General features: G+C 47.9%; 10 protein-coding genes across 10 annotated transcripts; 6 read left to right on the top strand and 4 right to left on the bottom strand.

Moving 5' to 3' along the window:
• Positions 1 to 538: 538 nt before the first annotated feature.
• On the top strand, positions 539 to 3,488 carry MGYG_04816 (rho-GTPase-activating protein 8; the record flags this gene model as incomplete). The annotated part of the gene is made up of 5 exons (XM_003172179.1): positions 539 to 784; positions 839 to 2,039; positions 2,107 to 2,205; positions 2,268 to 2,486; positions 2,539 to 3,488. 5 exons carry the CDS (start codon positions 539 to 541, stop codon positions 3,486 to 3,488), a joined length of 2,715 nt encoding a protein of 904 aa, XP_003172227.1.
• Positions 3,489 to 4,025: 537 nt separating this feature from the next.
• Positions 4,026 to 5,209, bottom strand: MGYG_04817 (RTA1 domain-containing protein; the record flags this gene model as incomplete). Its single annotated transcript, XM_003172180.1, has 3 exons — positions 4,026 to 4,393; positions 4,454 to 5,010; positions 5,091 to 5,209. 3 exons carry the CDS (start codon positions 5,207 to 5,209, stop codon positions 4,026 to 4,028), a joined length of 1,044 nt encoding a protein of 347 aa, XP_003172228.1.
• Positions 5,210 to 5,931: 722 nt separating this feature from the next.
• MGYG_04818 (cell division control protein 18) lies at positions 5,932 to 7,948 on the bottom strand (the record flags this gene model as incomplete). Its single annotated transcript, XM_003172181.1, has 3 exons — positions 5,932 to 7,532; positions 7,599 to 7,829; positions 7,897 to 7,948. 3 exons carry the CDS (start codon positions 7,946 to 7,948, stop codon positions 5,932 to 5,934), a joined length of 1,884 nt encoding a protein of 627 aa, XP_003172229.1.
• An 846-nt stretch (positions 7,949 to 8,794) lies between these two features.
• Positions 8,795 to 10,443, top strand: MGYG_04819 (UBX domain-containing protein 2; the record flags this gene model as incomplete). The annotated part of the gene is made up of 2 exons (XM_003172182.1): positions 8,795 to 9,275; positions 9,344 to 10,443. The coding sequence occupies 2 exons, from the start codon at positions 8,795 to 8,797 to the stop codon at positions 10,441 to 10,443; spliced, it is 1,581 nt and encodes a 526-aa protein (XP_003172230.1).
• Positions 10,444 to 11,190: 747 nt separating this feature from the next.
• Positions 11,191 to 11,871, top strand: MGYG_04820 (hypothetical protein; the record flags this gene model as incomplete). Its single annotated transcript, XM_003172183.1, has 1 exon — positions 11,191 to 11,871. One exon carries the CDS (start codon positions 11,191 to 11,193, stop codon positions 11,869 to 11,871), a length of 681 nt encoding a protein of 226 aa, XP_003172231.1.
• Positions 11,872 to 12,742: 871 nt separating this feature from the next.
• Positions 12,743 to 15,045, top strand: MGYG_04821 (STE/STE20/YSK protein kinase; the record flags this gene model as incomplete). The annotated part of the gene is made up of 4 exons (XM_003172184.1): positions 12,743 to 12,797; positions 12,873 to 12,903; positions 12,975 to 13,291; positions 13,349 to 15,045. The coding sequence occupies 4 exons, from the start codon at positions 12,743 to 12,745 to the stop codon at positions 15,043 to 15,045; spliced, it is 2,100 nt and encodes a 699-aa protein (XP_003172232.1).
• A 774-nt stretch (positions 15,046 to 15,819) lies between these two features.
• On the top strand, positions 15,820 to 17,647 carry MGYG_04822 (cholinesterase; the record flags this gene model as incomplete). The annotated part of the gene is made up of 5 exons (XM_003172185.1): positions 15,820 to 16,364; positions 16,422 to 16,641; positions 16,702 to 17,162; positions 17,214 to 17,293; positions 17,364 to 17,647. The coding sequence occupies 5 exons, from the start codon at positions 15,820 to 15,822 to the stop codon at positions 17,645 to 17,647; spliced, it is 1,590 nt and encodes a 529-aa protein (XP_003172233.1).
• A 328-nt stretch (positions 17,648 to 17,975) lies between these two features.
• MGYG_04823 (hypothetical protein) lies at positions 17,976 to 20,928 on the bottom strand (the record flags this gene model as incomplete). Its single annotated transcript, XM_003172186.1, has 5 exons — positions 17,976 to 18,876; positions 18,927 to 20,331; positions 20,411 to 20,527; positions 20,584 to 20,618; positions 20,705 to 20,928. 5 exons carry the CDS (start codon positions 20,926 to 20,928, stop codon positions 17,976 to 17,978), a joined length of 2,682 nt encoding a protein of 893 aa, XP_003172234.1.
• A 2,569-nt stretch (positions 20,929 to 23,497) lies between these two features.
• MGYG_04824 (galactonate dehydratase) lies at positions 23,498 to 24,943 on the top strand (the record flags this gene model as incomplete). The annotated part of the gene is made up of 3 exons (XM_003172187.1): positions 23,498 to 23,578; positions 23,641 to 23,863; positions 23,931 to 24,943. 3 exons carry the CDS (start codon positions 23,498 to 23,500, stop codon positions 24,941 to 24,943), a joined length of 1,317 nt encoding a protein of 438 aa, XP_003172235.1.
• A 334-nt stretch (positions 24,944 to 25,277) lies between these two features.
• On the bottom strand, positions 25,278 to 27,260 carry MGYG_04825 (beta-lactamase; the record flags this gene model as incomplete). Its single annotated transcript, XM_003172188.1, has 4 exons — positions 25,278 to 26,166; positions 26,221 to 26,479; positions 26,529 to 26,651; positions 26,702 to 27,260. The coding sequence occupies 4 exons, from the start codon at positions 27,258 to 27,260 to the stop codon at positions 25,278 to 25,280; spliced, it is 1,830 nt and encodes a 609-aa protein (XP_003172236.1).
• Positions 27,261 to 27,595: the final 335 nt, after the last annotated feature.

Raw genomic sequence — 27,595 nt, forward strand, 5'->3', positions numbered from 1 at the left:
CAAGCGCCCAATATAAGCCACAAATTTCTATTTATAAGCTCCGTGTTTCTAAAAAAGGAAACCTAGCCGTCTCGGAAAAACCGGCGGAGAAACAACGGAAAAACTTTTCGACGCACTAAGCCTTATCGGGCTGAATTTACCATTAGTCAGCCCATTTGATAAATCACGTGACGCTTATCTAAGCACCTACGTAAGATACAAGCCTCCTTTGCCTTCGTCTGCCTCAAGAGCTTCGACCGATTTCGACTTCACCAGATCCTTCAGCTTTCTCTTCCTTCACCTTTTGCTTCGTCGACGGCTCCGTCTCTCGTTCGTGTCATTTTACTTCCTGTCATTTCATTCCTTGTTTTTTGGGCTAGCTGGATCTGCTCTCTGACTCTGTTCCTGACGCATTTCGGGCGCTCTTCCCCCTGCTTCCAACTTCTTCCCCCCAGCTCACGCGCCAACGGCCGAGCAAGATATTCCAGCGAACCGGACATTCACACAGCGCTTCGTCGGGCCCCGATAAAGTCGACGCTCCTTTCCTTATCCCGCAGTCATGAACACTGCCGTGGCGGTACCGGGGTTCGCGGACTCCTTCTGGACGCCCGACTATGCCTCTGGGATTCATACTCTGTTCACAAAACTCCACCAGGGCATCGTAGAGAACCAGCAGATTCTCACGATGGCTCAGATGCGTGCCGAAGCAGAGCGTGTATACGCCGCACAGCTAGGTGCGATTGTTCCAGCTATTGATCGCAAGACCGGTGGTTTCGATCGTGATGATGGCGCCAGTGTCCGCAAGGTTTGTTCCCGGCATGGTAAACGTTGACTAAACCTTTTATCTAACATTTGACAGGCGTTTGAATGTATGCGGAAGCAGATGGTTGAGGAACAAGCCATTCACCAGAAAATTTCAAGCAGCATTCAGCAGCTCGTCATCCAAGAATTCAGTCGCTGGGCAGGCGAGCATGAAGCCCGAGTGGTTACCTGCGAAAAGGCGCTCAATTCACGACTGAGGGAATACGCCAAACAATGTGACGAAGTGAGCAGTTTGAATGAGAAATATCTCAGCAAGTGTCGCCAGATACACGACCGGGAACAACAGGAGCTTTTCGCCTTCCAGGAACCCGAAAGTGCCACTGCCAGCCCGAAGCATAAACAGGCACTGAAAGCGCCCACCATCGTCCTGCCTGATCCACTCGATGAAGACCCGGAGCCGGTAGAATTGGGCGACCTTGTTTACTCGCCAGAGCAGTTGAAGCAGGTGCTGAAGCACATGCTAGAAACTATACCAATGGGAGAGGTGAAGGTTCGCTTACTTGGGACATATCTAAATACGTCGCTTGGATCGGACATCGTTGAATACCTGCAGAAACACCTAGGTGCCTCCTCCCTTAGCTACGCTGAACGAATTGGCCAGGATATGGCCGATAATGGTTTTATTACTTCGATCGGTGCTATGGGACCCAACCCGCTCATTAATACCACATTTACCGGTAGTTCTAGGTCTACGTACCAGTGGGACAAGCGTGTTTTCCAGATGACCGGAGTACCTGAGAAGAAGAAGCCACTCACCCGCTCCGGGACCACACTGAGCCGCACCAGCACCGGGACAGGAAGCGATGATACCCCAGTTGACTCGCCTACCTTGACGGAGCGTTTTGCTGCTTGGAACCCGCTCCGAAACCAGCTTACTGACGAGACTCCCATGGAAATACTCAAACGCCAGGCAGATGAGGCCAACGAACGTTACAAACATGCTGTCAGACACCTAGATGCTATCCGTTGTAAACTCGAAGAGGAAATGTTCCACACTATGAAATTTATGCAACAGTGTGAACTACACCGCCTTGAAGGTATCAAAACAGTCGTTATCGACTTTTCGAGTACGATCAGCAATGTCATTCCATCTCTACAGAGTACTATGGATAGAATCGTCCTTCATCATGAGGCGATGCAGCCACAAGGCGACCTTCGCTATATGCTGGAGAACTACCGTACTGGGTCGTTTTGTCCAAAAGTGGCCGTTTACGAAAGCGGTTCAAAATCTACAGAGGGTGAGCTTCCTCTATTGTATTTCTTCACTTGGAAATCCCATGAAACTAACTCAATGATTTTTGGCAGAACAAACTTTTGGCGTTGATTTAGAAACGTTGACTGCGGCAGAGGGCAAAAAGCGAGTTCCGGTCCTGGTTACCGGTATCTTGACATACCTCGATAGACGTAAGTACCGGTCGTCCCCAATATATTCATTCAAACTGGGACTATCTGCTAAGTGTTATTAGATTACCTTGACCTAGAAGGAGACGATGCTCGACGAGCAATCTGGCTCCGAGACGTTCCCCTGGTCGAAACTCATAAACTACGTGCTAAACTTAATAGAGGTCGCTCAGGACCAGTGGCGAAGGTTGACGATGAGGTCGAAGCTATTGATGAAAAGTTGCAAGAATTTGAAATGCCCGTTGTTGCGAGCGTCTTGAGGCTCTACCTCTTGGAACTCCCAGGTAAAATATACTGCGCATGTTGCAGGCAAACTCCTTGCTAACAAGTTCCTAGATTCAATCGTTTCATCTAAGTTGTACGAAATTTTCCGCACAATCTACACTACGACACGCGATACCTCTGATGAAAATCGTATCAGAGTACTTCAAAGCACACTGGGTCAACTCCCTCTCCCCTATATTGCTACTCTAGACGCCATCACCACTCACTTCTGGCGACTTGTCGATCTTACCATTCCTGAGCAAGACCAGTTTTCTACTCGTGAGGAGATCTACATTTCCGCTCTCGCATCGACACTGGCCCCATGTATCCTCCGCCCGCGCGTTCAAAATCACTTGTCTATGGATGAAAAACACAGCCATCGTCTTGTCCGCGACCTGATTGTGAACCAGAAACAGATATTTGGGGAGCTTAGACGTCTATCTAGCAAGTCGAGTAGCGCTGCCGCGAGACCTCGTGCCATCAGTACTGATGAAAGCAATCGACGAGCAAACATGGAAGAAAGGAACCGTGCTATTGCTAGCAGGGCTAGAGCCACGAGTCCAGCTCCATCCCCTCGCCATCGCAGGGACCGATCCGTTGGAAGCTCCGGAAGCACTAGATTCCCAGTCAGTGTTTCTGGGGCCACTACTACCTCTGAACGCAAACCAGTCCGCCAATCCCTTGAGGTTCCTGATCCAGCACCAGCTCCGATAGATACTACGAACAACCATACCAATGGCTCAAGCGAGGACACTTCCGCGGCAGCTGAAGACACAAGCACTTCTGCCGATGTTCCATCTACCGATCGGGTACCAACGCCGCCATCCGCCACAGTTACAAGCCCCGCCTCCGCAGTGCCATCCTCTGTCACTAATGAAGTTAAGAAAACAGGCTCCCTCTCTCGCTCTAGCCGATACAGCCATATCACCGGCATAAAGCGAGATGAAGCAGATAACGCTGGATCGGATGTTCCTCCAAAACCTGTGGGTGTTACACTAGAGGACAAGCCAATTGATGATTAGGTTTAGTCAGATCTTGTACTACTCACGGACACCACCACCTGCCCCCTTTCTCTGTTCTCTTGTTATGTTCCTTATCTTCTGTTTTTGTCATGATATTATGCCAAGAGCACCGATTTAACGATATCCCAAGCCAATTTTTCAACATTCTACTTTTCAACCTCAATCATTTATTTTAGCCTTAGATATGTGTTTTTTTGTACGATGTCTCTTAAGATTTCCACATTGTGCTAACTTCCCACACTCTCTCACTTGCCCTAATGAGCCTATTCTAGTCGTTGATATTGCGCCTTGGAGGCAGATCTTCCGGTAATTGTGTACGATACCCTGGAATTAACGGAATAGATTCTGTTATCTAACCTCTATAGACAAACGCCGCCGTTTCATTATAAAAACTTATAAGGTTAGGTTTGCCGAGTTTGTTCAACATCAAATATATAAAGACCACTTAATATCATATATATAACCCTATCTATGTCTGTTGGAAGATGCCAAATACCCAGAGACGAACGCCAAAATCAATTCAACAGCAACTATTCCCTAATGAAACTCCCTGCGCTGCCTATTTTCCAGCATTCTCATACTTTCAGACATCATCTCATCATCTTCGACCAAAGCTCTTTGCTGGTAAGGCTTTAGTGACTGCTTTTTGCTAAACAGGCCTCTGATATCCAAGGGATCAAGAATCTTCATCTTTAGGGACCGAGTGTCCTCTAGAGTACCTTCTGGGCTATCGTCCTCTGCTTCCGTACCGTTTGCCAGTAAATAAACATGAGGATTACTCGGTAGGAGAACTCCAGGATGAATCACGTTGAACATAGCTGCATTGATGAACATCACAAGAGCTTCCAAGCACAGAAATGGTGCTTCTGTGGCTCTCAGCGGGTGGTCGATAGGAAGAAAACTCTCTTAAAATTTTTGTTAGAATGCGTGGAAACACAATTTTAAGCATAGTGAAGTGAGCTTACCGGCAATATGATACCCAGACCTTGCAGCAATCAACAAGGAAGACGCATACAAAGTGTATGTGACCTTAACCCACCCAGGAATACCCCCGACTTGCTGGTGGCTAGCCTTCCAAAATCCTCGACTGGTGGCCCGTATCTGAAACAGCAGTATAACAGCAACGAAGCACATGAATAATGCTAGTTGAATAATGACGGCTGCCCGTACAAGATTGACGCCCAACTTTGCCTTTACACTATTGGGGTCTCTGCTATCCATGATACCCGTTCCGACCCAGACTCCAATTTCTGCCAGGACGTCAAAGAAAATGAAGGTTCTAACCGTTCGAAGTGGAGATATCGGTGCTGCGGATCGAACGTAACTGAATATGCGACCGCATACGAAATAGTCTGCGCCTGCGTATGTAGGGCCGGCACCGAGAGTGAACATGGTGGATATTCTCCATAATGTGCGTGGGTCTCCAATCTTAAGGGCGCTTAACGATCGAGTGACAAAGCCAACGCTCGAGAATGTTGTGCCGAGGACAAATGGCATGGTGAATTTTTGTGGTCGGGTGGCACTGTAGATAGCCAAGTTAGTACTACTCCTGTGCCGTAGTTGAGATGGAAGGGTAGCTAAAGAGACTGGTCGCGGACTTACTTGTATTGATACTCGTGGAGAAAGGACGATGCAATATATAGAATTGCAAATATGATAGCGGCAGGCTTGTTGGGGAGGTAGTGATATAGCTCTCTGATTATGTCCTCTTTTGATGACATGATGACGGTCTCTGTATTTCTTTAACCTGCGTATTCTGGAGTAGGAGGACGGTTTGGCTCTTGTCGTGTAGATTGTTTATGAATTGAATTAATCAGACATGGCTGGCCATAAGGGTCAATTTATATACTATCTAAGTGCATCTTGTTTCTCAGTCTCTCCCCTTGCGGACCCCCTGAAATCGGTCTCATCGGTCTGCGCCTCAACACACATAGCTGAATCCAAGAAACCGATGATGGATACTTGAATAGATGCTGGACACAACTTTGCTCAGAGCCGCGGATAAAACTGGGGCCGCGGAAGCTTATTCCAAGGCCTTGGCCAGCGAAACTTCCTAAACGGGATATTTCGCGGGAGCTTAACTTTAATTACATCACGTGATACGCTCTTGAAAACACAGCCTCCAAGACCATTTTCTCTCTAGCGCCTACTCATACGCGTATCTATAGAGGATACGACAGAATTACCTAAAAGAGCGAATATATCGGAATGGCTTAGAAGATTATTATGGAATGTGTTTTAAAAAGAAACTTTTTGATTTACACATTGCATAGTCCACAGACCGACGCTAACTAACAATACAGGATTGAAGATGAACAGAAAGAAACAGAAAAATAAACGACCGACTCCCACAAAACACCAATGCTAGAGAAATATTAACCCGCTCATCGCCATAAAATAAACATGACGTTGATAATTATACATTAGTAATGATTAAACTTATTTAATACTCATCGGTGGCCAGCAGCGCTTTGAGAATACCCTCACCAGGCCCAGAGATTTGACTTTGCACCTCTTTTTCTCCGACGAGACACACGAGGCCACTATCGTCAGTCCGAGCCATGTTTTTAATTGCGGCTGCTCTTCCACGACCAGACTTCGATGGGGTAGAGAAGAGGCCAGATGCTCCTGTAGCGGGAGAACCGGCTCCACGGCTACGAGCGTCAACTTCTCCAACTAAGCCCATGGTTTCGAGGCTGCTGATAACATCTCTGAACTCAGTGGCGGTGAGTGGCTGAAGAACGTTATCGCGCCGACAAAGCCCAGCGTACGTCTCGAAAAGTTCTCGGCTGGTTGGGGCGGTAGATCGTGGCGATTTTGAGGGAGTTCTATAAACAACATTGGCAGTTTGTTGTTTCTTGCCAAAGGAAATCAAGGCACAAAGGGCGGCTTTTTGTTGCAAGTTCAGGTCCTGTAGTCTTTCGGTTGTGCCGTTACCGAAAGTAGTAGATGTGACACGAGCAACGTGAGCCACAGTTGCACGTGGTGCAGTGGCAGCAGTGTATTCTGTGGTGGGGGGAGTGGATAGAGAGGTTGATGCAAGATTCTTATTCTCAAGCAAAGGCAGCTTGGAGGGGCTGGTGGTAGAAGCAGTAGCCGCCTTTTGTTGAGTCTCACGTTCTAGAAGAGAGATGGTTCGGTAGACAAGATCGAAGGCCTTCCTCAAGTCACCGGACTGTGAGGCAACTTTTCGAGAACAGAGCTGAATGGCAGCTGGGTGGAGGAAAGGAATCTGGCTTGCAGCGTTCTGGCCTTCCTTGGGTAGTAAAGAGCGAAGGCGGGTAGTGATAATATCAGTAATTTGCGCTGGGGTATATGGAAGGAATGGAAGTAGATGAGGTTTCAAATTCTTTGCTTTAAGGCGAGGTAGGAGTCGATCTGTCAAGTCAAGTGCATTCGCAATTCCAATCAGGATAAGGCGCGAGGACTTGTGCAAGGACCACTCGAAGAGCTTGTATAGGATCTCGATATCTCCAGAGAGGAGATGATCGATTTCATCCAGAATGACAAAGTAGAGAGGACCAGTTGCCTTCTTAGAGATGAACATTGCCTCAAGGCGCTCCGCCTCGCTCTTTTTGAATACGCTGGTATTCTCAGACAAGTCTTCGATAAGATTGCCGTAAATATCTCGTGCAGACGTCAGGCTGGCACAATTGACATTGGCAAGCTTGATTTCCTCGGGGCACTTCTCGAGTTCTCGTGAGACTTCGTCGATGAGAGCTGTTTTCCCTGTACCAGGTGGTCCGCTCACGTAGATGCATCCGCCTTTTCTCGAGTCTACCGACCGTTGAATAAAGCTTTTCATCTCCATTGCCTCATTTTCTCGTCCAACCAGCTGGCCTGGGTTTGCACTTCGGGTGAAAAGTTGTTTTGCAGCTGTGAAAACGGAACGAGTGGTCTTTGGTGTGGATGGAGTTCGTGGAGTTCGAGGAGTCAAGGGCTTCACACCAACCAGTACTCGGTGCTTTGGAGTAACTGGAAGGAAAACATTTTTATATCTTTGTGTTGTTGGAGTGCTAAACTCGACAGGTTGGACATTTTCATCTTTGCAAAAAATTAGCCTGGCGCTTCTACAAGAATCAGTAGGATGATGGAAAGAAGTAAGCCTACCATTTTCGTCGTGAGCTGATGTGCTGCTGGTTGTCTTGTCATTGTCAATACGTTTCGTTCGTACGTTACGGCTTGGAGTGTTTGCATCACTGGGGCGCTTGCGGGTGATGGACGACTGGGAGCTGGAGCGTTTTTGGCTTGTCGACGTTATAAAGGGGTCCTCCTCGTCTGTATAGATCTTCTTGCTTGCCCTTGCCAACCGTTTACTTGGTGATCGTAAAGAAGGTGCATCTACAGTAGAAAATATGTTAGATCTGGGGGAAGAAGCGTCTTGAGATCGAAATCGGGCTGCAATTACCTGAAGACTCGAGAGTAGGTCTCTGTCGCTTCCCTAGAACAGTAGAAGCCATGGCTAAGCTAGGTGCGAGTGTGGTGAAGGAAGTCAAAGGTGCGTGGACGAGAGGTCTGGTTGCTGTATTGGCAAAGCAGCAAGAGAGAGTGTGGTGATGAAGAAGTACTGGTGGAGTGTCAGCAGAGGTACCTGCACAAGTACCTTTTTTCTGGGACGCGGTTGCGGGAAGCGCGAGCGCGTCAGGGCCTTAAGGTGGCAAGAGCCGCGTCCCAGGAACGCGACGCGAGGGCGACGAAGAGAGAAGGTAAGCCGAGACTGGTCTTGGCAGGCACGCGCCCAAAGAGGGAAAGTCGCGTCCGAGGCCGACAGATAAATGTTCTTCCGTTCCGAACCGAATCAGGAAATCCCGCGTTTTAACGGCTGACGGGAGAGACCAGAGACGCAGCTTTTTGCACAACTTTATGCCTCGGCTTGGCAAAGAGATGACTAATCTACCTTGGTGCCACCGGGACGGAATATCTTAAGCGCGGTCCGTTGACGTTCCCGGGCTTGGCGCGCTTCTTCCCTTTTAAGCTTGTGTTTCTTTTCTTAGGCCGTTCAAACTCACCACCGGAAGTGAAGTTAAACACGCAAACAAGCTGATGCCTGGTGGTCCTTTCTCGTGGGCATAAATTACATCTAGAGACTCTCAGGCCTACTTCCGACAGGCAGATACGTTACGTCTCCAACCTCGAGAACGAATTCCGCATCCTCGGACCGCTATATTACCCCACGCATAGACCTACCGATCTACCTACGAGCACCCTTTTAACGAAGTTGATATACGGAGCTCAGCCATTTTGTTCTACATTATCCCATCTATACCTTACCTGCGCCCTGCCCGTAACGGGCCACCTACGTCACTATGGCCGACACGATTGTGGCCCAGTTTGTAGAGATTACGGGAGCATCTCCAGAGATCGCTGCCCAGTACCTACAGCTGACAGACAGTAATATTGAGAGCGCCATGCAGCTTTATTTTGAGAACGGAGGTAATCCTATTGAACCTGCTGCTGCCCCATCCGTACCACAGCCATCGACAAGGCCTCGACGAACAGCCGGCTACGAAGATGAGGATGGAGTGGTGCACCTGGACTCGGATGATGACGATAATGGAGGTGTTTCTGTGGGCCAAGATGGAGCTTCCCGGCCAGCCGGTGACACTTTTGATGCAGATTTAGAGATGGCGAGAAGGCTACAGCAAGAATTTTATACTGGTGGTGATCCAACAGACAATGTCCGGGCACCGATGGAGAGAAGGACGGAAACGCTCGTGGGTCCGGATCTAGATGATGGATTCCAGCCAGATATAATGGACCATCTGCAGTCAAGAGCTGCTCGTAGAGGTAGGTCTTTATCTCTTAACTGTTAGTGTTTCTCGTCTGTGCCTGTGGACTAACGCCTGGAACGGCAGCTCGACCTGGAATCTTCAATCAGCGAGAAGTCGACCGCTCTATCTGGACCGAAGCTGCGGATCCGTCGAGCTCAGACGTCCTCGCACGCGCAACTGGAGGAGCTTCTGAGACCTCATCTAAGGCTAACATGCTGGCTGAGATGTACCGGCCTCCCTTTGAAATCATGTCCCGCCTACCCTGGGACCTTGCACGAGATGAGGGCCGGGAAAAGATGAAGTGGCTGTTGGTCAATATCCAAGACTCGTCCATTTTTGATTGTCAACTATTAAATCGAGATCTATGGAAGAACGAGGGTGTTAAGGAGACGATACGAGCGCATTTCCTGTTTATGCAATACTCCAAGGATGATCCCCGCGGGGCCCAGTATATCCAGTACTATTTCCCAGGCCACGACGTATCAGACAATTACCCGCACATTGCAATCATCGATCCAAGGACCGGTGAGCAAGTGAAAACTTGGACCGGTCCACCGGTTGTCAAGGCTCCCGACTTTTTGATGCAGCTACACGAGTTCCTTGATAGATACAGTCTTGACCATAATGTCCGCAACCCCGTCGCCAAGCGGAAGCCAGAAGTCACTCCTCAGTCAAAGATAGACTCAATGACCGAGGAAGAGATGCTAGACATGGCGTTGAAAAATAGCCTTGTGGGCCAACAACCAACCAAAGCGGAAGACCCAGATGACCTAACCCGGAGCATTGGGGATATCAAGGGTAAAGGCAAAGCCGTCGATACTTCTGGCGAGAGTGGAGATGTGGACATTTCTAATGGACAAGAAGACGAAGAACCATCCGCCGCAGATTCGCCTTTCTTCAAGATACCCTCTGACAAGCCACATACTGAACCAGCCGCAGATCCAGCAACCACTACTAGAATCCAGTTCCGCCATTCGTCAGGTCGCGTAATCCGGCGCTTTGCACTGTCTGACCCCGTTCAGCGACTGTACGAATGGCTCAAGGCGTCACCGCTGGAAAATAAGCAGGGTGTGGAGTTTGAACTGGTATCCATGGGCCAGAACCTGATATCCCTGCTTGACAAGACCATCGAAGAGGCCGGTCTAAAAAATGGAACAGTCATGGTTGGCTTTATCGAAGACTAGATAGGATATCCTCTTTTTGTCCCTTATTGTTCTTTTCTGATGCAACATGATATGCATATGATGATACCACGGCTGAACACTATACCTCACACCTTAAAATCCTCTCTGACTTGCGAATATCATCTGGAGATGTATTCTCAGGCGGTCCAATTCAACTTATGGGCTTTTCTTTCCTATCTATGGGATGACCTTTACTATATCTGATGGGTTGATGATAATATGTACGGAAGGGCTGCTTTTTATACTCTCTCTCTCTCTTAAGATCCTTTGCTCCCATTGAAGCGTTATGATATTCGTAGGTAGATAAAAAGGAAGCAATAAAGACATTCATTCTAGTTAAAGCCTGATTCCGTCAGTGATGCAAATGCAAATGGGAAGCTGGCTATGTGAGTGTTGGGTCTTCGAGCTTGCCTTGTTATCTGTGGTAGGTAAATATTGGAGACTCTCCTTTTTCTCCCTACTTGCACCTTTTCCCCTCCTCTCTTCCACCTCTCTTCTGACATCTCACCACTCAACGCGACATACTTCTGTTACTGAAGCTGCTAAAGGGTCATAGCGTTATTAAAGGGTGAGTAAAGGCCCGGGCCATTGTGTGTTAAGGGTTATTAGTCCCTTTATCGCGCGTTTCAGCTGAATATGCTAACTGGCGTCTAGGGCGCGTCTTTCTCATTGACAGGCAGAGACAAGCTCCTGTGAAACAATCCTTCATCAAGATACCCTTCTTTATATACCTGCTCAGCAGTATCCATGCCTGGAGACAAAGACCTAGTCATGAGCAGGACAGCATCTTCCACCAGCATCCAGGCATCGGAGCTCTCAGGGCCGGTTCCAATGCCAGTCCCAATTACTCAGGCAAAAAGCGAATCTCCAGCTCCTGATGCAGCACCAGAGCCAAAGTCAACTGAAGCAGGTGGAACCGGTGACGCAGAAGATGCCGTCGGTGCTGAGATGTTCTCTATGCACCCTAGAAGTGTCTATGTTGTGGTCTCAGAGCCCAAAGACATGAGTGAGAAGTTTCACTGGGGTATCATTATTGCCCGCAGCCAAAAGGAAGGCATTCTCTACCACCGTGTCTTTGATGGCAGCCAGTGGGAGCTGCAGATCGAAGAGAACAAAAACATACCCGCGGACCAGGCCGTTATCCTCTTGCTGAGGGTTGGGGACGTGCCTGAAGTCTCTCCGCAATGGATCACGGCCATTCAAGAGTGTATAACTGCTGTCAATATCCCCAGAACCACCATGGGAGCCGTCACCTGCCGTACCTTTGTCCTGGCTGTCGCCTACGAGCTGGGCAACGGCGGCTTCATCAGCCTATATCCGAACTGGAACACGGTCAAAGGCATTGAGAGAGAGGCGTATCAGTTTGCTAGGCATGCTGGCAACCTCGGACGCCGCCTGGTAGTTGCTAGTCAGTGGAGTGAGCTGTAAACTGGTCCTATGTTGATGTCCTCAGAAATACGACTTAAAAGAGATAGCTCTGCGAGATGGCTAATTAAGAGATGTGGGATGAGATGTTCCTGTATGAATTACGACAGACATATGCATTATCAGAATTGCCAGAAGGGATAAAAAAGGAGCTATCAAAGGCCAAACAGCTGGCTATTTATGGGGGGGGGAGATGGTTTTCTAACCGTTAGCTAGTTATCTGCCTGCTTATGGTGTTGTTATCTAGTATCAGACAGACGACTGCTGCTTATTCTTATCTCAACGTCAGTCTATCAACGTCAGCTTCAAATACCAGCATCATCTCTCTTTATCTACACCTCCATCTACGCCCACGTCTATACACTTGTCGACTCCATAGCATCTATGTACGGCGGCTCTTCTGACTGCTACATCCTGGCGCTGCAGACTGATTGGCCCGTCTTGTTGCTGGGCCGAGCAGCGAGCAGCGCTTGTTCCCGCGAAAAGATGCGGCTTCGAGGAAAAACAACAACAACAAAACAACCAACGCCGCCGTTCAGCCAAACACACCAGGATTCACCCCCCTTTGCCCTAGCTCGCGCAGAGAATTGACCTTCTAGGCGGCCTACACGTCGCCCTCTAGCTTTTTCACGAGCCGCCATCGCCGTCCTTTCTACCGGTTTGGCGTTGTTTTGGTGGTGCCGCCCCCCACACTCCACCCGCGCTGCACGATAGGATAACAGCCAAAAGACTACTCGAAGAATCCGGGACGATAAAAAGGAAGGAAAAAAAAGGAAAAGAAGCAAGAGAGGCAGAATACATTTCCATGCACGCTGCTGTGACAGCTATTGGCAGTTCTACTATATCTTCTCGCAGTCTGGAGTGAGCGGCTTCCATGATGGAGGGCGCCCTCGACCCTGAAACACTTTACACAAAGCAGAACTGCATCGGTATATTCTCTCCTCTCCCAGACACCAGAATCAGTTTGCAGAGACAGCCATCTAACACGCCATTCTTTTCAATAGGCGGAGGAAGCTTTGGGAGGGTCTACAAGGGGTACGGTTCCATGTGCACACGCCCGTTGCGATATTGAGGATAATTACTGACTCGATTTTGCACTCTCTCAGAGTCGATAAAAGAACCGGTCAATCAGTCGCGATCAAGATTATTGACGTCGAAAATGCAGACGACGAAGTTGAGGATATCATACAGGAGATCTCGATCCTGTCGGAGCTCAATTCTCCCCATGTCACGAAGTACCATGGCTCGTTTTTAAAAGGGTCCGATCTTTGGATCATAATGGAGTTTTGTTCGGGAGGAAGCTGTTCGGATTTGATGCGTGCAGGGCGCATATCAGAGGAATATATCATGATTATCCTTAGGGAACTGCTTCTGGGGCTCGATTACTTGCATAACGACAACAAATTACACCGTGATGTCAAAGGTACGTCTGCAAAGCTTCACATAAATAAACTGCCTCCTTGCTAACTCCAGTTTATAGCGGCAAATGTATTACTTACAGCCAGTGGACAGGTCAAGCTGGCTGACTTTGGTGTCTCTGGACAATTGTCCGCTACAATGACCAAGAAAAACACCTTTGTTGGAACTCCCTTTTGGATGGCCCCGGAGGTCATCAAACAGTCAGGGTACGACCACAAAGCTGACATCTGGTCATTGGGTATTACAGCAATTGAACTAGCCATGGGAGAGCCACCGCTTTCGGATATCCACCCCATGAAGGTCCTGTTTCTGATTCCAAAGAATGCCCCGCCCACTCTCCAAGGTCCTTTCAGCAAATCATTCAAGGAATTTGTCGATCTATGTTTACGGCGTGACCCAAGAGAACGGCCGAGTGCAAAGGAATTGCTTAGACATCAGTTCGTGAAACGAGCAAAAAAGACAACATACTTGACCGAGCTTATAGAGCGGTATGAACGCTGGTTCGCAAAGAATGGGAACCGATTACCAGATGATGAAGAGGATGATGTGTATCATCAGCAGGAGAAACATCAGCCTGCCATGGCTAGAGCAGAAGATGACCTGTGGGATTTCGGGACTGTACGCCCTGCTGGAGGAAATAGAGCTGCTGGATTGCGTGCCATGAATGAGGCTGCGGCAAATGCAAGAGCACAAGTTCCCAACCTGCACAATAGAACTCAGTCAAACAGCAGCTGTCTTCCCACTTCCCAGGAAAAAGTACCTCGAAAAATGTCGAAAGAAACGGTCAAGAGTCCCCCATCACCACAGAGACGAAATTTTCCTTCAGAAACACCGCCAGCAACTCCAAACAGTCACCTCTCACGGGCACCTTTGCCAACGCCTCAGCTTCCTCAGACACAATCTCCGAGACAGTCGTCTTACCATGATCAATTAAAGACACCTGTAGCTCTCGGGAAAACCCAACCTTCCTTACCGCCGCAAGAGGAGGAAAGCCCAAGTACGCATGACTACGATCGAGCCCTTCAACGGTCACTGGCTCAGGATCTTAATTTCCTGAAGCTGGCCGAATCTCCCAACAGTACGCCTACACAGCCCCTCCCAAAGCCACAGGTCGCAGAACAAATACAGAGGAAGCCAGCTCCGATGCAATTACCCGAAATACCACCGTTTAAGGGAGCTTCAAGGTCGCCCACGCCTCAAACTTCCAAACCTCCAGGACATTACCACCTACCCCCTCTGTCGGCCCATCCTTCATCTACTCCTTCATCATACCAGCAACACCAACTTCCACTTCCCTCTACCCGTCCGCAACCACCAATCCCGTCAACCCCGGAACGTAGCCCTACTATTCAAAGCCCGCGCGATTCCCTAGACTCAGTCTCTTCCAACTCAATCGTCCATTTCTCTTCTCAGGAACAATCCAATTCCAACGAGCCCATTACCGCGCTAAATGGAGTTATACTGCCTGCTCTAGAAGCTGCTCTCCATCGCCGTACCTATGCCCTCAATTCGTTGTGTCGAGTCCAACCAGGTACCCCGGCCAGCAAGCGACCATCTACGGAGCAAGTACAGCGCCAGGTATACGCCCACGAAAAACTCAAGAGGCTGGTCATAAAAGCAGCAGGTATCTTCAAGGAGATCGAACGATGGGATAACGAAGCACCACTGGGCATGGGCGGAGACATCAATGCCTTCCTTGAGGGCTTTTTAGAAGAAGTCCTGGTTCGTGTTGAGCCGGAGGAAGACCCATCAGAGTGATCGGTTCGATATCACCGTCTTTCTATCTTATTTCCCTCGGGTGTAAGGTGCTTTTCCTATTTTTTCCTGGGGAGTTTGGTTATTTCCCTGGCTTTCTGGACGCTTTGCTCTACGATGTCCTCTGCGGATTTTGGTTTTCTTTTACCCGTCAGCGCCCTTGAGTGTTTTATTCGAGCATAAAATAGCCTGATTCTGATATGTGTTATGTTTTTAGCTATGCTTATGACTCAGATGGTCTATGATAAATGAAGAAAGAAATATATCACGCCGTTCATCCACTTTTTTCAAGCATTATTTGCACACTGCACCAGAGTTCCACCAAGAACTTAAAGAGTTTTGATCGGCAACAAGCCTTTCATATCTTCCAGCGGGAGCTAATGCAAGAATAACTTGGCTTGATAAAGTTATTCATGGGGGATATACGAGATATCCCCTAAAGAGGCACATTTTCGCATTGAAGGCCCTCCCTTAACGAGGTAATGGCTTTTCACACGTCTGGAACAGCCCCCTCAACCGGCTCTTATGTGGAAACGATCGGCTTCCGCTCTTAGGTTGAAAGGCCAAATGATTTCTCTCTTTTCCACAGTTTGGTGGCTTAGCGAAAGGCCTTGCGAAAGGCCTTGCTTGATCTAGCTATTAAGCTACCTTTCGTTCTAATCCTTCACATGGTGCAGGTTAAATAGGCTGAGCGGTCCCTGCGGATGGTTCATGATATGATACCCAACCAACACCGTCTTCCACTGATACCTTATTATCTACATATTTAAAAAGTACATGATGTTCCTATTGACCATCAGCCTTCTGGCCCTGTTTTCCTTCCCAGCTCTTGGCGATACTCCTCCCCTATCAGCCGAAGCATTCCCCCCAGTCAATTTGGGGTATGCAATCCACATGCCAACATATATCAACATTACTTCTTTTGGACTTGCAGTTGCAAAATATAACAATATCCGCTATGCCCAGCCTCCAGTAGGCGACCTTCGATTTCGCAAGCCAAAGACACCCCCACCACAGGCTGACGGCATACAAGACGGCACTCAATATCCATCTACAGACTGCGTTAGCAGTGCCTTCCCTGAAGTTCCATTCCCAGGTCTAAACGGTACTACCTGGGGTCAGGAAGATTGCCTGTTCTTGAATGTACAAGTCCCAGAAGGTGTTAAGGAAGGTGACCGTGTCCCTGTCCTTCACTGGATTCATGGAAGTGGGTATGCATTTGGAAGTAAAGATACAATAGGAATTACTGTGGACCCGGAAGGTTTGTTTGATAGCCTGCGTCGAGATGGTGAAAAGTTCGTTTTTGTTACAAGCAACTACCGGTTAGTTTCCCCATAATAACTTTGGGAAGGTGATGTTTTTCTTAACCGCATTCGCAGTCTCGGCCTTTACGGATGGATGTCTAGCCCTGAAGAAGATATGACCGCCAATATTGGACTTCATGATAGCCTTGCAGCGGTACAATGGACAAAGGAACACATATCGAAGTTTGGGGGTGACCCAGAGAGGATTACGGTAATTGGACAGAGTGCTGGAGCAGGCATAATTAACCTTATGTTAACCTCCTACGGGGGAAAAGGTGACCTTCCGTTTTCGCAGGTACGTTCTACTATCTTTAAAGTGCTTTCTACCTTTGTTAACATGTTTTGAAAATAACAGGCAGTTGTTCAGTCTCCATCAATAATGCCCCGGAGAGACGTAGCCTCCCGCAGGAAAGAGGTTTACAACCAAGTTCTCAAATCAACAAACTGTATCAATCTCACCTGTCTTAGAGCTGCTTCACCAGATGTTCTCAAGACAGCAAACCATCATCTGATAGTAGAGGTGCCAACTGGTACAGGAGGAGGCTCTTTCGGCCCTGGAGTTGGTTTCTCTCCCCTGGTTGATGGAGATATTGTCCCAGATGAGCCTATGATACTCCTTGAACAAGGAAGATTCCATAGAGAGGTGAAACGAGTCATAGCATCAAACACTGCATATGAGGGAAATGGCCTTAGCTCTGATACCAACATGCCCGATGGATTCCCTGACTACGTTCGAATAAACTTCCCCAATGCAAGTGAGGGGACTATTCGGCAGATTCAGAACCTATTCCCTTACCCTCCCGGTAAACCAGAAAGGTTGGCATGGGACTGAATTACCTCGGTTGTGTTTGCATGCCATTCAACCAGCATTGCAAAGGCATATGGATCTAAAGCCTACCGATATGTGATGCGTATTCCACCGGCAACCCATGCTCTGGATCTATCTTGTAAGTTTCTCTAACTATTATATTGCAATATGTATTACTTCCATGTTACTAACTTCCATCTCCTCGCTAGATTTCTTCTTCATCGACAATACAACAACTCCCGTTAGAAGTGAAAGTGCTGCAAGACAGGCTCAAAGCTTCCTAAGCCAATTCATTCAAGGTAATAATGAGAAGAATGGCTCACTTCTTTTACCTGAATCTCAATCTACACCTGCTTGGGCACCTTACGGCTCACAATTCCGCACTATGGATGTTGTCGACCACGGTTTTGAGCTCGGGTTTGATCTCTGGGAAACGAAGCGAATTTGTGGAACGTTACTTCATATCATTAAGGATCCTAGAAATGGTAATTAATTTCAGCAGAGGCACGTTGGAGGGAGTATACTCCGAGTGAGAATTGATTCTATCATTTTTGAAAACCAACGGAAAGCTGCTGGTAGAGGTGGATTGCCGTCTCCAAGAGGCCCTTGAACTGTATTTGATATAGGGGAAATTAAATGAATGGTGGAAAAAAATCTTTGATTAATAGTGTAAGAGTGATACAAATGCTGAGACTATAAAATCTAAATTTAGTTCATGCGCTGCGTTAACGTTATACTTGATAAAAATACAATTGCCGGATAACTCGCTCTTAAAACCAAAACCATAATCCCTTATGGAATATCTCGATCTCGATGTTGAACTATGTGGTAGCCCTAAATAACCAATCCGTCTCCGGTGTTGGGACCATATAGTTGGTGATATTGAATTCGTTTGATGCTTGTGCTGCAGCGGCCGCACCGGCTGCAGCAGCATTAGCTAAATCAGTCACTGAAATTCCTCCTACAGTCGCAGTCACAGTAGAGGAGTTTGTTTGTGGCTGGGCAGGCGGGACTGTTACTTGCTGTGCTTGATCCATTACAGCTAGGCCATTAATTGACGGAGCAGTAGGGTTCCCTCCGGAAGGAGGAACACGCGGAACATTGAAAAAGTCAAAGACATCCAGATACTCAAGTTCATGGGGGCTGAGGTTGCGTGGTGGTGCAATTGGAGCGGCGTTTGTGGGTTTCGGAGTAATCAGTCCGCCTACTGATGCCGTGGGCCCTCCGGCGACTGGAGTGTGGCTAGAGCTGCTGGCTCTTGGGGGTTGATGGGATATTAAAAAGTCCAAGTCAAATGCACATCGTCTCATGTCAGCTAGGATCTTTACTGATGAGGGGGCTGCACGGTCTGCATTTGTAGCGCCAGACTGTTCGAATTCATTGTATTCATCCAAGACTCGCTGTAGGATCTCGCTGTATCGCTTTGCAACTTTCCAGTATTGGCCCATGCGACGAAGAGAATCGACAAAGAAGTTAATTGCCGGATCTAATGTATGGGCTACAGTTGAGCCATTAACCAGCAGGAGGCGCGCTGATACCCAGAGTGTAAATGCAAAAGGTGGGCCAAATTTGTCTAGGACGTTGTTGTCTACAACAAATCTAGCAATTGTCCGGATCCGTTCAACGGCAGCCAGGCACCGTTGGATAGCACCATATGATGGTGTGAATATGGGAGACCGAGTCGTTGGGTAGGCAGCTGAAGAATGTAGTCGGATTATCGTTCTATGATAACGTTAGCCACAAGGAATCGAGACGCAACGGGGGGCACATACGTTTGGTAGGCTGCGTGCAACATAATCCAGCCACAATGCACAGACCTAGATTTCGAAGACGCCAAATATCTTGAAGACATTACGAATGAGTACTCTTTCGGTAATTGGTATTCCCATGCAGTCAATTCGTTATCTAGCTTTCGGTAGGTGGATTGCCACTGATTAACATCGGCAATTGCACTGATATCAACCGGCCGTTTGAGAAATAAGTGTATTTTCGACAGTATGCCTAAAACTTCCATGTAAAATCCGAAGGCACCCATATATTGGCTGCGGCTCACGCACTCCAATTGCTCGTGGGTATCAAAAAACCTCGTTTCAACTGGTTGATTTTTAACAAAATATTCATCTTTGCACGGTAGTTTCCGATCAACTTCTTTACTGTCCAGTGCGAAATCGAAGGCTGTGGCAATCGTAGAATACCTATCTAATAGATAAGCTGCCCAGAATAGCCGCCGCCTACCCTCATCTTCCACCCAATTCCTAGAGTCGGGAAGGATATTGGCTCTGAGAGTATATATGGACGGAAACATTGTTGCAACTAGGGATGATGTAGCTTCTACGGCGAGACCAAGCTGAACAACAGATCTAGCGACAAGTGCAAGTAATTTCCATCCTGGGGGACCGTTAGAAGTTCCCACAACGTCTAGCGTCAAGATCACTAGAGCCTGTAAGGACGTGACGGAGGAATTGTCCAAACCATATAAAATAACTTTCTGTTTGCACACGTCATGGTAACGTTTCCTATTTTCTTCGTTAAGCCGCGTATCTTTTGAAAATCGCAGAGTCGTTGCAACTATGGCGTATAACAACATCCGGTCTTCTTCACTTAACGGCGATGGCCCGAAAAGAGTATCTAGTGTCGTTCTCCGGTGAAGTATAGGCAACCATCCGTTGATATGTTCAAAGTACAGATCGACCAATGAGTATAGAAGATCGTAAGGCGGGAGATCGGCATTATGATCGGCGAGGGACGCGCTTTCTTGGTTCGAAGAGTAGGCGGGAATCCTCAAGGATGAGGAGTCTCTGGTATTAAAATGAGGCTGCTGCGACTCCCCTGGCTGTGGTGGTAGCTTTTGTGGAGAGAGTCCATTCTGAAGCTGGATTGGCGAGGTCGTATGAAACGATTTATCAGATGGCGTGGATGTTCTCTGCTCCTGGTTATAGGTCCCTACGGCTGAGATACGGCGGTGCGGCGTGGGAAAGTTTGAGGTCGATGGATGCGGATATAGGATATCCTTTGGGCTGGGTTCGGGAGCCGCGGACCGGTCCGACGGAGAGCTATATAATGGAGCTGTTGGCGGGCATTGGTTTGATTGGACTTCATTCCCAGGACGTTGCTGGGCCTGTATTATATGTGTTTCTATAAGTCGTGCTTGCGCTTGGATGACTTCTTCTAAGCGATCTGTCATGAACAGGTATTAGCATAACATTTCGGCAAATAACGGGAATGCTTCACGTAATTCCGGATAAGGGTACTTTACCTAGCCGCTGTTCAAGCTCTCTTCCATACCCAGCTCTCAATCCCGGCTTCTTTCGTTCTTTGTACTCGCATGGATGGCCATTCCGGGCACACCAGCCACAGCTGGGTTGGGAGCGATCTACGAGGCCGCTGGTGAGTTGCGTTCTATTCAGTTCGGAATCGGTCTATACGTACCGCATTTCACTTTCCTTTGCTTACAAAGTTCGCATCTGAGCTGGTCAGCGATAGCACCGTGAGTTGACTTCTTGAAAATGTGGAATAAAAGGAAACAGAAGGAAGAAGTGGGTTGATATACGAGACCATCACCGGACGCTTCCTTTTCAAAGAACGATCTGAGGATTGGGAGATTTTTCGATCCACCGCACTGGCATCATTGCCGCTATCTTGCCCTGACCAGGCGTCTTCGGGACTGTCAATTTCATCGCGATCATCTGTTCGTCCACCAGCCTTGACCTGAGCGGTGGGAGGCGAAGTGTTGGCATTTCTGAAGCCGTGTGGAGAAGGAAAAGTATGCTCCATCGACGCACATTAACAAGCACTCCGGATAGCCGATCCGAAGTAAGTACGGAGTAGGTGTACGGATTATGCGCAGTAGAACTGCCGTCAATATGACCGAAAGTCCCAGTTAACCAGGCCTGGCTAGGGGAGAGAGCTGATGGTGAGATCTTGTCTGGCACTTTCCAGCGCCAGTTCCCAAACCAAGCCGCAGCGGCATCTTCTTGCCAAGGCCTAACCCCAAGCCAAGGGAGTGTGGCCGGGAAGAGGAAAAGCGTGCCGACTGGCTTGCTGGTCTGACGGCTCCAGCCTTTGAGAGTCGAGCCCTTGACAGGCCATACCAGCAGTTTCCAGAGGCGTGGTGGCTGATCCCACCCGAGAGCACGTCGTGATCCCCGGCGCACATGCCCACCCTCTTGGTTGCACACCTAGATAACAGAGAACTTCGACAAAGGCTCAAAAAATGTTGACTATTCAAGCAACATCAGAATCACTAACTAGTTAATTACTCTCAAGAACAGCTTTCGATTGAGAATAAAAGTCGAATTTTTCGCATTTCCATGCAGAATGTCAAAATAAACCGATTAGACAATGATAATTGTTTGAATTTGACGCCTTCATAGTAGTTACTCCGTATATAATCCATCGGGGATATTTTGGGAAGCTGAATGTTACGCTGGACTGCGATAATATGATGGCGCATATGTCTCAGGAGATTTCGGAGCAGATGTATCGTTCACGGGAAGTATTAGCGAATCTTCCGCTGCCCCATTTATTTTTTTTTCTATGCACGTTGAGAATGTCGCGGGCGTGGGCTTGGGCTACTTTATTTTTTATTTATCAGCACCCAGGATCTAGGGTGAAAAGGCCACGCTCGTCAGGCTCTTCATGGCTTATCCTTGGCCGCATGCGCATGAGAAGGTGTCCGTCATGGTAGGGAGCTGTTCGGACACGCCAACCTCCTTCCTCTGCCGGTCAACTTCGTTGGCTCGTTGCTCGCGTCAATTATACCCGGAGTGCTGTGAGCTATCCCTTTTATCTTGTTGTCACTATCATTTGCGGTCCCGTATCGCGCTGGTCTTTCGCGTGGCTTTTGCAAATTCGCTTGTGGATTACTGTGAGCAGCTTTATGGCCCAGGACCCAACCAATTGGTGCTGACTCTGCTGAGATCCTTATGGCTGTCCCCCTTGAGCCCATGCAGCCGAATTGACTGGTTATCAAGTCGTCCCCAGCTGGCAGGAAAACAAGCGATAGCTCGACTTTTGGCATAGCTCGGACCTCGTGAGGCCAAAGGCTCTTGCGTGCCGGACCCACGCGCCGAGTTTATTCCCACCCACTATGGCAAACAAGGCTGAATAACAGGCAAATACTGGCCATATCTCGCTGTTCAATCGTGTTGTTTACGTCGAGGTTGAAGAGTTGAGGTTGAGGAAGAAAAGTTACCGTTTAGGGAAGCTTACATAATCTATAACTAAAAAGGGGACTCAACTTTTCTTCAACCTCAAGTCTTCAACATGAGAGGAAATCAACATCTCGCCTCTATCTTCACCCGTTGTCTACGGAGTATTGCGGTCTAAAAATACTCCAGGACCCTGAATTATCCGGATGTGAGCTGTCGAGGGAGCGCCCGCTACCAGGATGACCTCGTGGATAGCGCCATGTTTTTGGCGACTTGCTGGTTGGGCTCATTTTCAACCTTGCGGTGGTGAAAAGATGGCTTACTCCCAGCACCTGAAGGATTGATTCCAATCTATATCGAGCTCATATTTCTTCTTTCTCAAGGATCTATGCATGATACCCGATCATTCATTCAACAGGACTTGGCATCCACATCACGAGCGTGTTGACGACATGGTGATACGGCTGCATTTCTCCAGCGCCATCGAGGCAGCCTGACTATTGTTATTAGAGGGTCAATTAAGGTCTCAATAACGTGGTGTTGGAAGGCGGGTTCCGCCGAACCGGACGGAAAACAACCTTGATGTGCTGCATAAACTAGCGGGAAGCATTATGCATGATATGTCACTTTTGTGAGCTCGAACGCCCTGGATACATATGGTTTTCCCCCGGACTTCGTGCCAATCCTCTTCCACCTCCGCAAGAATCTGGAGAAACTCTCCTCGGGCGGGTGAACGGCCCTCCTCGGTGCAATGTTTCCTCGGTGTATTGCCACCCGAGAAACTCTGGGCCATGTGGAGAATGGAGCCACCAAGGACAACACGTTCATATGCTTAAGCTTCCGAGGCGGCTAAACCGTCGCTACAACTGCTGCTCTTACCCCCAAAGTTCGCTAAAGCCATGGCCACGTCTGTCCAATTCTACGCTTTGGTTGATATGGCAATCATCAGGGTATACCTAGTCATTGCGCCATTTACCTTTACCCACCAAGGGCAAACTTCCCTTTCTCATGAGCTTTCTCGGGGAATAGCGCGAGCTCATGCCGATACACGATCCACACCTGGAATGTGACCAAGTATTGGGGAGCTATATAACACGCCCTGAAATTCCAACATCCAAGGGTCGCTACCAGTTTAGTGTTTCCCAAATTCATAGAGTCCCAATTCTGTTCATTTAGGCCGTACCAACACCACTATGGCTGCCGTATTTCCTATTATCAAGACAGTTAACACCTTTGTTATTGATGGTGTTGGCTCTGGAGGCGATTATCACAATGTATGTTACGGACCCTTTTCGGCTAGCATTTATAGCTCATAATGATAACACTTCTGCTTTAGGTCAAAGGTGGACATTGGCTCATTGATTCTCCCATTGCAACTCCGATGTCTCGATGGGAGCAATATCGAGGCTCTCGGACTAGCTGGGGGATAAATGTTCTTGGGTCCTTTTGCGTTGAAATAGAAGCAACGGATGGCACTAAGGGGTTTGCAACCGGGTTTGGAGGCCCTCCAGCCTGCTGGCTAGTGGCACAGCATTTCGAAAGGTTCCTAATCGGTGCAGGTAAGGATTACTCGCTCCCCATAACTGTTATACACGGACAGTCCCGCATCTGACAAACATATCCAAGACCCAAGAGATACAAATAACCTTTTTGAAAAGATGTACCGGGCATCCATGTTTTATGGACGCAAAGGCCTCACTGTTGCTGCCATATCAGCCATAGATCTGGCTATTTGGGACCTGCTTGGAAAGATCCGCAATGAACCAGTCTACAAACTTATCGGTGGTGCAACTCGTTCCCGCCTAGACTTCTACTGCACTGGCCCAGAGCCAGGCTACTCAAAGTCAATGGGCTTTTCCGGTGCCAAAGTGGCGCTACCATATGGCCCTGATGAAGGCGCAAGTGGTCTAAGTAAGAACGTGGAATATCTACGGCGGCAACGCGAGAAAGTCGGACCAAACTTCCCGCTCAGGGTTGACTGTTACATGTCTCTGAATGTTCCATACACAATCGAGCTTGTCAAAGCTTGCGAGGCAGCAAGTATCAATATTGACTGGTGGGAAGAATGCTTATCTCCCGATGATGTTGACGGTCAAGCCCTACTTAAACGGGCCCATCCAACTGTCAAGTTCACAACTGGTGAGCACGAGTATTCCAGGTATGGCTTTCGAAAGCTTATCGAATCCCGAAATCTTGACATTGTCCAGCCAGATGTTATGTGGGTGGGAGGAATGACCGAATTGCTGAAAATATCAGCAATGGCGGCTGCTTATGATATCCCAGTCGTGCCACATGCGTCTGGTCCTTATTCTTACCATTTCGTCGTATCTCAGCCGAATTCTCCCTTCCAGGAATACCTGGCCAACTCACCTGATGGAAAGACAGTGCAGCCTGTATTTGGCGATCTCTTCTTAAATGAACCGATTCCCTCCAAAGGCTATCTTGATGTCAGTGCACTGGATGAGCCTGGCTTCGGGCTCAAGTTGAACCCTTATGCAAGGCTCATTCCAGCACGTTATATCCTGGCTCCTAACCCGCAGGAATCGCTTCGACATGGTGGCGTTGCTTCTCAGGAAAATCGAAAGCATGGTAGCGAAAGAACTGTCCCAATGACAAATGGCACCGTACGACAACACTAATATGATGCTCCAATGAAGAGTGTGGTTGAATGTTGCTTTTTTCTTTTTCTCAGCTACTACACACATATATATATAAATATAGAACACCTGAGATTTCATCGCTTGCACTCGACAGACATGGTTCCGGCTCAGCTACCCCTTCTTTCTCAGAAGTTGTCATAGGTGCATTATTTTATTCTATTTGCTTTAATTTAAACAAGGTATTAAAGGTATTAACAAGACAAGATTAATTTATGCATGCTTTCTTTACGGAATATTCCAAAGAACAAACAATAACTTGATGTTAAATTTTAGGCAATGCCATCAACTGTGAATTGCTACAACCTAGCACATATCACTTGGACTTCTCAATAAGTCCGCTTCGAAGGAACGGGATATCCACACCAACAACCTTGCCAGTCTCCATATCAATGGTGAATACAACTCTGTCCATTGGTACGCCGGCATAATACAGCCAGTCCACGGTCTGCCATGATGTACAAAGGGGCTCGAGTCTCCCTAATCCAGGAAGGTCGGATGCTTTCTCATTAACATTTGGTAATAAGTCAAAATTAATTCTCCAATCCTGCTCAAGGAGGCTCCTATTGTCGGTGGTAACAGTTTTCTCGATGCCAGTGGGATATACTCTCATCTCCGGAGAGAGCTGACCCACTATAGCAAGGCTGGTAGACCAGATCTTGCGTATACCTTCAAGGATATCGGAGTTATTGCGTGTAAGAGAGTCCAATCTGATACCTGTGCCGTTATCAATAGATGTTTTAAGTGTGATAAGTGCATAGTCTGCAGACTCTGCGTTGTTGCTCTTATGATTAGTATATTCACCGACGAATTTTTCTGCCTGTTTGCGAGCCTCATCTTCAGCAGCAGGAAGAACAGCACTGAGTATGGCCTCAGTGATGATATAAGGAGCCTTAGAATCCAATGGCCCCGCAGTTGAAAGGACAACTCCAATTCCATATTGGTCAATGACATTTACTTGAGAAATGTAACCTGGTGCACCGCCGCTTTTTCCATAGATATCAATTGTATGTGGATACTTAGGAGTCATATTGGAGGTTCGTAAAATTTCCCAGGGCTGGCCGACGAGAGTATTAAGCGAAGCGGTAGCGGATCTCGGCTGGAGCCATTTCTTAGTCTTCTGGGGACTTTGGAGGATTGAATAATCAAGGATTCTGGTGACAAGGATAGATAGGTCGTTCGATGAGGAATATAGACCGCCTCCACTTTTTTAATCTGTTATTAGTTTATAAACAAAAAAAAGAGATAGGGAGACATACGGAGCATTATACCCATATTCGGCACCCCATCCCTGTTGTTCAATATTAGGGATAACTGCACGCTCATCATCTCCTGGAGAAACACCAGTATTTCTCAAACCGAGTGGGCTAATGACTTGCTCATTTAGCATCTGCGCATAATCTTTGCCGGTATTATTGGCAAGTGCCAGGCAAAATAGAGTGAACGACAGTTGGGAGTAAATGGGCCGTTCGTAAGGCTCCGCAACCGGGTGGGAGTAGGCAAGCCCATTCAGAAGTTCTGGATTATTCTTAGCATACGGAGCAATAAGGTGGCTGCATATCCAAACCTTCAGGAGTACAGCCTTTATTCAAGTCCGCAATTCCACATGACGGATAATCATTCCCATTCAAAGGCGGAAATCCTAGTGCTAGATATAGGGGTTGCAGAAAGTAGAATTGAAGCGCACCGACTAATCACTGTCAGAAATATTCTACACAAATATTCAGTAAAGTGACGTACTGGTATTAGCCGGAGTCCCAGATAGATGTTCTGAAAGAGAGAGAAGGGAGATATTGCCCCAATCAATTGGAGAAGATTCATTTTTGAGCTGCGATAGGTATTTGGCGACGGGGTCATGCAGGTCCACGTTCGACTTCAAGAGGAGCAAGTCAGAGAACACTTTCGACACTGACCCAATCAGATATTGCGAGTCACCATCAAGATGCTTGGTGCCGTTGACGTTCTTCTCCCCAAGATGATGGTATTCCCAGAGAATGCCGGTCCTTGGGTCGCCGCCGTTGGGCGAGACGAGCGCAACTGAGAACGACGTATTGGCAACATCCCAGCCAGCTTTTATTTTCCCTGAGACTGCATCATCCAGAGATTGAGAAAGGCTCTTGGTAGCATCCTTGATGTACTGTGACTGGCCCAGGTCTGTTGGACGAGGCAGCAGTGCTCCACTAGGTACGCATCCTGGGCTCGAGACAGATGGAGCGGCAGCTGCTGCCAGGTGATTGAATGCATATGACAAGGAAAGCCACAGAAGACAGGAAACCGTAAAGGGCCGCGGGTATAACATATTGAAGGCTGTTTCAATATACGGTATTGGGTGAGATGAAGAATCTCCCGCTTCAACAGGCTGTCCCGCGCAATTTATATTGCGTAGCCATACATATCAGCGAAAGCCGAAGATGGAAATTCATCGTTCCCAGCCGGTCTATGGAAGCTCATAACTAGTCATAACCCGGCCATTCAACCTCAGCCATGAGGATCGGTAGCGAAGTGCTCGAGAAAAGATGGAGAAACGTGTGGAATCGCATGTTTATCCCTGCCACGAAAGTCAAGAAAGCGTAACTGCTCGTATTTCAGCCTTCAGTTGATGATCGCCTTTTCATCCACTTTTTATATTATTTA

Source organism: Nannizzia gypsea, genomic scaffold, assembly GCF_000150975.2.
Source record: "Nannizzia gypsea CBS 118893 supercont1.4 genomic scaffold, whole genome shotgun sequence".
NCBI lineage: Eukaryota > Fungi > Ascomycota > Eurotiomycetes > Onygenales > Arthrodermataceae > Nannizzia > Nannizzia gypsea.